At 37.5% G+C, this 12,102-nt stretch overlaps 1 protein-coding gene across 9 annotated transcripts in view; it reads right to left on the bottom strand.

Moving 5' to 3' along the window:
• Positions 1 to 12,102, bottom strand: part of prdm16 (PR domain containing 16) — a 302,841-nt gene that overhangs the window by 140,190 nt on the left and 150,549 nt on the right. For all 9 annotated transcript variants that reach the window (XM_089119357.1, XM_089119354.1, XM_089119351.1 and 6 more), the window contains exon 3: positions 10,778 to 10,828. In XM_089119357.1, the coding sequence (XP_088975483.1) occupies positions 10,778 to 10,828 (51 nt within the window). The remainder of the gene's footprint in view (positions 1 to 10,777; positions 10,829 to 12,102) is intronic.

The raw sequence follows: 12,102 nt of genomic DNA on the forward strand, positions 1-12,102 counted from the left end.
CCAGAGGACAAATACAAATATGCACTGGAGCGTTTGGAAAAAGGAAAGTGCTCTTGCTTGCGTTTGAGGGGGCTTAGTACTACCCCCGTAGATCCAGGCCTGTTTTTAATAATTTCATAATTTTTAATTCAATTTAATAGAACCTTTTTCAACCACGAAGAAATAGTTGAGCAATGGAAAAGTTCCATGGATGTTAAAGACTCTTAATGGAACCACCGATGACAAAAGAAAAATAACCTTCATTTTTAAAAGTATAAAGTTGCTAATTCACACAAATGTCACTTGTTTCTGTCATATTATTTCCCCATCAGAGAAATGTAGATATTTCTGAGAAGTTGAAGCTTTTTCCTAACAGGCCTAACATTCCCTTGACTTGCGCTATATCTGATAAATCCATTTCTTTTGATTGTTTTGGTAGATGAGTTGGTCCAGATTGGTGGTTTGCTTTCACATGACCTTCAGATGTTTGGGCACGGCCTTCATATAAGTGACCTCTCTCTGTGTCAGACAGTGACTGGCTGGCAGAGTCTCTCTCCTGGGCATTCAGACATTCCTCTGCCTTGTGCCTCTCGCCATCTTTTTCTTTTCCTATTATTCTCTTTCTCAGTCATCCTACATTCCTTCAGCAAACCCCATCCTACATTTGTCTTGTTTAAGAAGGACATGCATCGAAGAATATTGAAACTTCCGTTTCATTAAATGCCTTTAAATGTGTTGCATTGCATTAAAATTCATTAAAAAAAGTCATTTTGTAAAATATTATCCAAATTGAAAATTTTGTTTTTGTGAAACAAGAAAAAATAACCGTGATTTTAACGGTAAAATACTGTAAAAATGCTACTTTACAGTGCAAAACGTTCCTCATAGTTTTATTGTTGTTTCTTTTTCTAATCAGTTATGTACATTAGAGTTTTTTGCTACATTTAATGTTGTTAAATTAATGTTTATTGCATTTTTGTGTTACCATGATGGTGCTTAATGTTTGTGTGAATGACACTGTGCAGCTTCTTTAAGTATTACTTTATATAAGTAATCACTTGTGATGAGCTGTGATTGCTCATGTAACTCTCATCACTGCTGTGATTGTTGGTTGACAGTGTATTACAATGGTCTAAAACAGATATCGATACATCAATAAGTTGATAAATCAACATTTTATCAGAAAATAAAATACGGTTTATTACTGTAGATTTTAAGTTAAGTCTGTAAAGCCATTAATGTTCCTTCCGTATTTTTAATGGTAAAGTTCTGGCAACCACAGCTGCCGTTTTTTTACCGTAAAATTTACGGCTTATTTTTTTACAGTGAATGACCTAAGGTTTTATTCTTATCCATAACGATGGAATGTGAACATTATGAGTGCTAAACACTCTCATGCAACGCATGTTTTATTATTTTATGCTCTCTCGCAGAAAGTCCAAAATAGAAGTAATAACTTATGACGTTCCAGGAAAGCCCTTATATGGACAAAGGCACCCCGATATGACTTGAACATTCATGAACATGCATAAACCATACATCGTTGCAATCGTGTGCTTTATTTTCTTCCCGTTTCTTCAAAACTTTCAACTGTCAAAACTTTTTCACATTTTTATTCAGCTATCAATAAGTACATCAATAATGCATTGCTAATTGACAGCATTTATTACTGAATAAATATATATGAAAATTAATGGACAAATATTTGAAAATCAAACATATTTTCTGCCATATTCCGTGATAATTATAATTAATTATCAATTAAATAAACCAATAACAACACTTTCATTAGGAAAATATATTAAAAATAAATGTTTTTGATTTCTTAGCCAATTAAAAGCAAGAGATAAGAAAAATAAAACCTGTCAATCTATTTTTTAGTAGAGTAGCCACAGACATTAACTATGGAAATGTCCCACTAACATTTGACAATCACAAAGAGTAACAATATACTTATTTTTATAAAATCAATCATATTTTTTTTTTCACTTTAAACCAGAGAAAATACTTTTTATTTAGCTTTGAAGAGTGTGTAAAAAGAATGCCACTTGGTTTGATATTTCATAATGTAATGCAGTGACATTTTAGGAGTTTAGTGTCCAAATAGTTTTGGGACCACTGCACACATAGTTCCTTGCCAGAAATGAGCCTGGGGACGTGGCTGTCCCCCGCTCCGAGACAGCGAAAAACAAATGCAAACCCCAGTACGGAGAGAGTACGAGCGGGTCCCAGACCACCATTACCGCAAGGGCACCCCAACCGCCCCGAACCTATAACGTCTTTAGAAAGGGTTTCCATGTCAACCGCAGCCCGGTTGCGAGTTATTATATGAGTGCAGCTCAGACTTCATTCACACAACTGAATTAATGAACACCCACTCAGAGAAATAGAAGAGGACTTTGAGTAAAGACAAAGCAAGCCACTTTATCCTGCCTTTGTTCGCAGACAGTTCCCTTTCAGACATCATAGAGAGAAAATAGAGTGATGCCGTTTTAAATAGTTCATATACTGCTCATTCAGCAGCCTTCTATTTGCTCTCCATCCCTCTTCACTTTCTCCCACTTGAATTCCAGCACAGCCGAGCGGAGCTGTGCCGTCACAGACCGGCTTCTGTCTACAATGGATCATTCCATCCTCAATCACTGATCTTTCTCTTTCACAATCTCTCTCGCTCTCTTTCTGCCCCTCATACCCCTCTCGCTCTCTCTCACACACACACACACATTTTACTTTTCACACTGTATTCGAGGCTCTAGTTCTGTGAGCGCTGGGAAGATCAGGGATAATGACAGCATTCTGTTCTGGAAAGGACAATTCCCACAGATGTGGCAGAAAGAGACATTTGTTTTCTGTTCTTGTCAAAGAGGAGCGAAACTATGACAGGAGATGACTTTGGGAATAAGAGGCCAGATAAAAAATGTCTCGTATCCGCCTTCGCAAACAACCTTCACATACTTCAGTGGTTTCATGTATATGTGTACTGTATGCGCGCACTGAGAAAACCAGTATATTGACATCTAAGGGTGTATTCACACCAGGAAAGTCCGATAGTTCACTTGCTTTGGTCCGGACCAAATTATTTATTTATTTTTATTTTTTTGGTACGGTTCGCTTTCACACTGCTCTTTTTGCAAGTGAACCAAAATTTGTAAACCAAACCACACGTGTGCTAAGGTCGTCCATTCATTGGACAAGGATTCTCAAGGGAAATCAGGAAGTGCAAAAAAAAAGGCTCAGCATGGAGATATTTCCATATATTTCATACTGCAATATTTGTTCTTTAACTAATTTTGTGTTAATTCTGTACAAACGCAATATGAAGAAACTAATGAGTATCATATGATACAATGTCATCTATACGAAGTTGTAATTCGGATTTTGAGAAGACGACGAGTGTAACGTTTGAGTGGCTCTATAAACGCGGGGAAATACGACAACTCTCGTCTCTCGTGCATCTTTTCATTCGACCATCTACTGTTTTTTTGTTTTTTTTTATCTCTGGGCAACATCTCAACTTTTCGTTACAAGTGGCACTGCACAGAAGACGGAGAAGGTATAAAGTTTTCATTCGAAAGGGGCTATGTTCACTCATTCAAATAATGAGATTCTTATTGTGTACTAACAAGTGCTGTCAATGTTAACGCTTGCGATTAAGTTTGTCCAGTTTAACGTAAATTAACGTATCATTATCCTTGTATTGTTACTATCCTTACATTAATAATAATAATAATTCATTACATTTATATCGAATTTTTCTCGGCACTCGCTTTAAGGGGGAAACTCGTCAACCACCACCAAAAGGTGTTGAACTGCAAATGCTTTATGAACTGCAAATGATTTTTTTTTTTTTTCGATTAGACAATCACACACGACGCGCAGAAAGACGTGCAATATTCTCTTTCGACGCAGTGCTTTCTTGCAATTGGGTCGGTTCATGTTCACACCGTAAACGAACCGTACCAGAGTTCGTTTGGAACCGTACCGAGACCACCTCTTCAGCTGGGTCTCGGTTCGGTTGTTTGGTCCGCACCCGAGTTTGATTGCTGTATTCACACCTGCCCAAAAGGTCCGCACCAAGGGGGCAAACGAACTAGAGTTCGATTCAATCGAACCAAACAAGACAGGTGTGGATACACCCTAAAAGACAATGTTTGTTTGTATGCCTCCATTCGTTTGACTCATGAAACATGAATAAGCGTTTTGATAGCATCAGTGTCATTATGTCCATTACCAGGAAATTATTTCAACTCATTCCCAGGTTTGACAAACATTTTCTGCAATGTATAGTAATGCTCTTATTATGGAAGTCTGGAAGATTTCAAATAAAAACGTAAAAGGTTAAAGCACTTTATTGCATATTAAAGATTTAGTTTACTCATTTTTGTCAGCATCTTATTGTTCTAAAACACACAATACATTCAAGATATAATGCTTCAAAAAGTTCATAAACCCATTCTAAAAAGAAATATTGTCCAAATCAACCAGTTTATGTCTTCTGAAGAAACACGGTCGCTTTATATAAGAAACAAATGCAGGGTTTTATTCACATATTAACACTGATCAGTGCACATACACAGAGCACATCCAATATGGCAAATGGAATATTAAACGCGCTTGCTCGCGTGTCAAATTATAAGTAGTACTTTAACAATTTCTTTATAAACTTTTAGTACACTTCATACACTTTGAAATGAAAGTTTTCATTTGTTAACATTAGTTACAGGGCTTGACATCATCTCTCCAACAGCACGTTACACACAAACCCGCCATTTGATTGGCTCCAGATGAATATTGTTGGTGTTACAGGGCTTGAATTTCGCCATGGGATTACACCTATTGCTAATAATTTTACTTTTTCCCACGTAAAGCCACCCTCTCAGTACTAAATTGAGTTCTTTTTCGCTGCTTATTGCGCATAAACGGTCAAAAACACACAGAATAATGTCAAAATGCCAGTCTATGTACTCACATTAACACAGTTTGATATGTTTTAAGTGAACGTAAATGCACGTGTAACAGTATAATGGATCCATGCGCCATGTCTTAAAGTGACAGCAGCCTAATATACCTGCTCCCAAATCTATAATGTTAAAATATCTACATGGCAGTATTCTTGTCATGATGTGGTTTTGTGTCTTGTCAATTCGTATTCAGTTGCTCCCCGTCTAGTTATTATCCCAGGTGTTTCTCATTTCTCACGCCCCCTTGTTACCTTGCCTAGCTTGTTTGTCCCTATTATTTAAGCCCTGTGTTCCTGCCTTGTCTTTGTGAGTTCTTGTTTAATGTCGAGTGGTCGATGTGGGTTGTTCCTGAGTCTAGAGTCTAGTCTGTTGAAGTCTGTAGTCTGTTTGCGTTTTGAGCGTGTTAAATAAAACGTGTGCTGCACTTGGATCCAACGCCTCCTTTCTTCAACCGCACTACCACCGTCACAATTCTCTCCTATGGTATCAATAGTGGCCAGTAACAGGGGGACTTTCATGTTAATTGCAACATTTAGTAATACATTATTAAAATCAAAAAGTGCCTAAGGTCAAACTAATGAGATCTTATTGTAAAGTGTTGCCAAACCATTATGTCTGAAGCATTTACATTCAGGTGGAATGGACTTTCAAAGGAGGGCCGACAATCTCTAAGGTTTCATTAAAATATCTTCATTCTTTCAAAGACGAACGAAAGTGTTATGCGTTTGGAACAACATGTGGGTGAGTAACAGTTGACCAACTTTTCATTTTTAGGTGAACTATCAATTTAATTTTGCAATTTGGAGAAAAAAATAAAAATCAGTCCATTTTGATTGCCATTCAACTACATTATTGGCTGAGTATTAGCTATTGCAGATGAAAGAGTGTGTAATCAATCATACACACCCTAATTGATTGTTCTCTTCAAAGAACAAAGTATCTTTACATGCAGTATATGTCACTTCAACAAGCACACACACAGAAAAAAAAAAAAGGATCGTCAGTCAGGGGCCAATAAAACGAAACCGAGCCAGGGGCAGAGAAAGGATATTATCATTAAGTCGTCTCATAGTCATGCTAAAAACCACAAATATTATTTCTACACAGCCCTCCTCCCCTTGTAACGACAGAAAAGGCTACAATTGCCCCGTGTTTTCAGACCGTCTAGCGCTCGAGTGCATTAGAAGGCTTTCTGTTTTAATTGAACAGGCATGGACTCGCTTTCCTTCAAATGAGCTCCTAAAGTGACAGTTAGAAAGCGTTGTTAAAAGCGTTACGATCGCTTCGATTTGTGTTTACAAGCAGACAGAGAGACACTTGTAAAACTTTTAATGTGCTTTGAAAGACTCGTTGCGAAATGTCATTTTTGAAATCGCCTCGATTGTTGTTCAGATCGCATAAACCGGGGCTTGTACAATGAGGCGTGATTAGCACGTCAGATTTTTCTTCACACTTCGTCATGAAAGATTTTCAATTTCTTTCCCACCGGTTTCAGAGTCTGTGTTTGTGTGTGTGAGAGAGTGTATTGGGTGGTCAGGACCCCTCTGCATTCTTCAGGCCGATCTACTGCCCCTGGGGCCGCCTGGCCTGGCGTATAATTGCCCTCCGCTACAGATAGTTACCAGCCTTCCCTGTCCCTCTCCTCTTCTCTTCTTCCCCCTGTTTATTCTCTCTGATTTCAGGCTCCTTTGGGTCATCATTCATCAATGGGGCCCCCCAGCCCCTGAGGACCTGACCAGGAGGCCCCTGTTACTACGCCTCCATAACCAGAGGCCATTTCTGATGGAGGCGCATTATACGGGGAACAAGAGAGCATGAAAATGCAGCACGAGGCAGGGGGTGAACGGCGGTGATTATTATATCCAGATAATCATTTCAAACAAATTATCATGATAATCAATCAATCGTCACATTTGAAGCACCTCGCCTCAGGGCTGCACAACGCCCCCCCTGTGACCTGTAATGTATTTTGGGGGCATAATCAGATGCCCTAAATGTACAGGGCTGCTTGAGATGATATTTTCACAGGAGCGGATTTTCCTGGTTCAGTTCCGCTAACATTGGAGATTCATCATTTCTCCTGCGGACAGACCTCCTTCTGCTGATGTTAATGGGTAAAGCTACTCTCCTCTCACCTTTCCATCAAAAGTGGTGCATGTACTGAACCACATGGTTGAACGCTTAAGATGAAGGTACAATATGTAGTTGATCATAAAAGTACTTATACTATACATACACACATTTCCAGTTGAACCAAATTTTATTCGGACAACATTTCTCACATCATCACAGTTTATTCGCTATAGTTTAGAAAATGGTAATACAATATGACAAGGATCCAGAGTTATCAAATCAGATCATATTTCACTGGTTTTGGCCATCCTTCTGTTAGACTGTCTCACAAATGAATTTTGTTGAATAGCTGACAGCTGTTAAATTTAACTACACAATTAGAAAATACCAATTTTGGTCAACCAACTAGCAAACAATGCTTCGTGTGGCTTCATGTGCTTTAAAAAGATAGCTTTAGCAATTAAAGAAAAAAAAAAACGTGTCAGCAAAACATGATCAGGTCAAAGTGTCCCAAATTTTTGGTCTGAAATGTTTTATAAATGTTACAGGTAGTTCACCGTATGAAGAATTTTTGGGTATAATATGTCACAGTTTACTTCATGCCATCCTCACTTACTTAAATTAAAGGGACAGTTCACTTTGAAATAAATTTTTGGTATGTTTTAGCTTACCCCAAGATGTAGATGTCTTTGTTTCCGAAGTAGTTTCAATTTTGATTTTTTTAGGTCAAACCATTCTTGTCTGTCAGTCATATAATGCAGGTCTATGGTCACCACCTCAAAGAGCATGCAGAGAGAAGTCCAAATTAAACATGATTTAATGACTCGTAAATGTAAGTACACATTGATGGCCTAAGACACGAAACGAGCTGTTTGTGTGAGAAAACGAACAGTATTTATATCGTTTTACCTCTTGGAACCACAGCCACATCCAAGTGATCTGAGGGCCTGGGCGCTTCGGCCCGGAAGTGACCTCTCGTGCGTGTACGTCACTCATTGTTTACACAGAGATTTCGGAAGCATTACCTTTCACTGTGAAGATCTAAACATATTTAAATATACAGGGAATCGCAATGGAAGACGATTTTGAAATATATCAACAGACAACGTTGAATTTTTTCGCAACCGCGCAATAGATCACTTTCGGCGCTTTCCGGCGCTTGTGCAGACCGAAGCGTACTTACATTTACGGGTCATTAAATTAATTAAAGTTTAATTTGGACTTCTCTGTGCATGCTCTTTGAGGTGGTGACCATAGACCTGTATTATATGACTGACAGACACAAATGGTTTGATCTAAAAATATCAAAATTGAAACTACTGCGGAAACAAAGACACATACATCTTGGATACCCTTGAGGTAAGCTAAAACATAGTAAAAATGAATTTCAAAGTGAACTATCCCTTTAACTATAGTGTCCTGCTCCCACTAGTAAATAAATAAATAAAATTAAATCTGGTGTGTGAATAATTTTTGGTTTGATTGTATATACATTTACTGACATTGACAATTAGTCTTGTGATTGTACATTCAGACCATAATCATTCCTCGATAAAAACAGTGTAAGTTAAAATTACACTGGGCATTTTTGAAGTCTATGAGAGGTCAGTCACAGCAGGGGCCACAAAAGCACTGATACCATCTCAGAGAGCTTGTCAAAAGAGCCATTAATCTCTTTCCCATTAAAACATCAGCCGCCTGTTTTAGCTACATTTACAAAGCCAAATGTTTTAATATCCAGCCAGACACGCAGGCACAATGCCGGAGGCGATCTGTTTCAAATACAATTACAACACATTGATTTTCTATAATTAATCTATGTCTCCGTGTACTGTCATTGTCAGTTCACTATAAGCTTGTGTCACACTCTCACACTTACACACACTTTTGGGACAAAGTATGGTGGATTACATTTAAAAGAGCTCAAATCAAGGCTCAGGAATGTGTGTTTGTGTGTGTGAGCACTGGACAGATAGACTCAGATAGGCATCTCTGTTTCTGAGAGTGTTTGTGTTGTAAAGGAGGGATAACTGGTTAAAAGCAAAGGATAAATAAATAAAAGAAGCTCTTTTTCTTTTTGTATATCTGCCGGGATTTGACTTAAGAAATCTTTCAGCTCTCATAATAGTGTTTTTATGTCTGAGCAGATGCATCTCAGAGACACAGGATGTGAGAAAAAAAAAATAGATGGATAATGTTATAGATTATCTGGTACACACGTTTTCATTACATAACCTTAGGATGGGTTCTGCCCTCACACACACACACACACACACACGCACATTCTCTGTATCTGAACTCACACACAAATAGACACAAATACTTTCTCTTATTTGCTGGCACATTAACATATGTTCAGATCTGTGACAGTGCATTTAGTCTATTAGGGTAGATGATGAGTGAGGCAGTTATTCATAACACCTCATGTATAATTCATGATATTAATAAGGATGCTTGGAGCATGTAGGAGTTTTTTGGGAGACTCAACTTAGTGAATAAATCAAATTAGTTGTGAAAGACTTTGATGTGCAACACAATTTTGTTGAGAGGTCTCGTTAGTTTCGTGAGAATTGCTTCTTTTTTGACTCTTTATTCACACTATATTATTTATTCACATTATATTACTCAGAGGTCCCTGTTCACCATATTTAAGTTAGATAGTGCCAAATGTTTAAAGTTAAGTTGAAATGATTGTTCAAACTCTCAGCAAATTGGTCAGTGTGAATAATAATAATAATAAAAAAAAACAAGTTCAAAAGAAATGGTTCATTAAACATGAATCAAACTGAAATCAAGTTGTACCACAAGAAAGAAAGACAGAAAGAAAGGAACAAAGAAAGGAAGAAAAAAATAATTAAATTATATATATATATATATATATATATATATATATATTGCTAACTAAAGGTGAAAATAAATCTATTCAACTCTTAAAACTCTTTGGAGCTATAGACTGGTTCTCTTAAAGCGATAGTTCACTTTGAGACATGAAATCAGCAGTTTGTTAGAAAACGAACAGTATTTATATTGTTTTTACCTCTTGTTGTGGTTACAAGAGGTAAAAACAATATAAATACTTTTCGTTTTCTCACACAAAAGTTTCGTGTCTTAGGCCATCAGTGTGTACTTACATTTACGAGTCATTCTCTGTGCATGCTCTTTGAGGTGGTGACCATAGACCTCCATTATATGACTGACAGACAACGGTTTGACCTAGAAATATCAAAATTGATACTAAAGACACCTACATCTTGGATGCCCTTGAGGTAAGCTAAAACATACCAAAAAATAATTTCAAAGTGAACTATCCCATTAAAGTGACTATGCCCAATCAATCTGTTTTTTCCATTCTTACATAACCTATTTATGTATGACCCGACCGGCTTAACTCAGTACAGCACACCATGGGACATGTCCTAGCCCTCCACCTTCCCCAGCACCACCTCGGGGGTTCTCCCAACTTTTCTTACAGCGGATTGCATTCTATTAACTGTATTGATGTCCATGTTGTGGCAGTAGCCTTCACTCAAGACTACGTCATGTCCTATATCAATAAATGCTGTTTAAATCTCTCTCACATATAAAGATACTCCCTGTCACTGTGTTTAATACATTTATTTTCACCTTTGGTTCGCATAAAGAACCCTATTATTAGCAAACCGCTGTTTCTCATTTTGCTTTTGTGTTGTTCGTGAGTGTGTGTGGTGAGATCAGCATATCTGTTAGATCTGTAAAGAGGGATGGACTGACAAAACAAATCCTACCTTTTTAATACAGCTGTCTTGAGACGACGTTTCATGATCATTCAGCATTTGCTGTGAAGACAAAAGACAGTTAATGATTAGCTTCTAAACATTAGTTAATGATTACTAATGACGACCATCAAATACAACATCATGTCATTTTTATGGCCTGAAATCAGCACTTCATTGACAATTCGAAAGACTAATGTCCCGTATGACTTCAAATATTCTCATTTTACACTACAAGTGTTTCAGAAGGATTCAAAACAGAAATGATACTTTGGTTAGCCAGAAAGAAAATAAATTAATATTTGACCTGTAAAAGAGTCCATATGATCATGTTGGCGTGGTACTGCTTTTGCGGGTGGAGGTATTACTTTCATTGGTAATTGTTTTTGTAAAGATTTAGTTCAGTTTGAACCAGAATATTCTAGACTAGCTGAGATTAGATGAGGGCTTTGAAACGTGCCAAGAAGTGAGTATTAAATGGCTACTGAGTGATGAGTCTGTCCCCCCGCTGGGACGCCACTATAGTAGCACAGGTTAAAACCATCCTGAGTCCCGAGTGGGATGAAGTGAATGCTAAAAAAGTTTGAACCTAGACAGTTGGAGGAGATGTGGAATTAAAGGGCCTTCAGGAATATTTATATAGAGTGGGTTTTGGAGAATGCACCCAGTGTCCTGCTCATATGAGAAGCGAGCTTGTTCCAGGTTTGGAGATAATGGGACCTCATATGAATCTCAGTGGCCTTCTTTCAGAATTGAACAGGAAGAGGCTGTGCGGTAGGGATTATTGGGAGCGTACGCAGGTTTTAAAGTAATCTGCAGTGCCCACAGCCCACCCGTTTCCTGTCTCATCCTCTGAATGTGTGAGTGTGTGAGTGTGTGCAAAGGTTCTGATGGATTCTTGGATTGAATGAGACAGTTGAAGATTTCAGATTGGCTAAACCACAGTGAGGTGGGTCACATATTTTTGATAAAGGTAGACAGAAGGACAGTTGTCTAGTCTAGTGTATCACCTGCTTTTGCCATTTTTGGTTTGATAAATGAATTTTATATAATTAATAATTCCTTATAAATTAGAAATACAATTAATTGGGATTGCGTTTTTGGCCTGACCAGAGTCCAAATGTGTTCCTATAGCCAATATTCACATTTAAATTTGAAATAAAAATGAAAACATAAGCTGTCATTCTGTCTTTATTCTCTCAATATATTGGAAAAGCCTCTAAAAAGTGCCATTTGAAATTTTCTTCTTGTAAGTTCAGTAATTTCACTTTAATGGCAATGAAGATTACCTATTAATTGTCATTTAAGTGAAATTACTGAACTTAAACATACAAGCT

This window comes from Pimephales promelas, chromosome 14, assembly GCF_988280905.1.
Source record: "Pimephales promelas chromosome 14, fPimPro1.hap1.1, whole genome shotgun sequence".
NCBI lineage: Eukaryota > Metazoa > Chordata > Actinopteri > Cypriniformes > Leuciscidae > Pimephales > Pimephales promelas.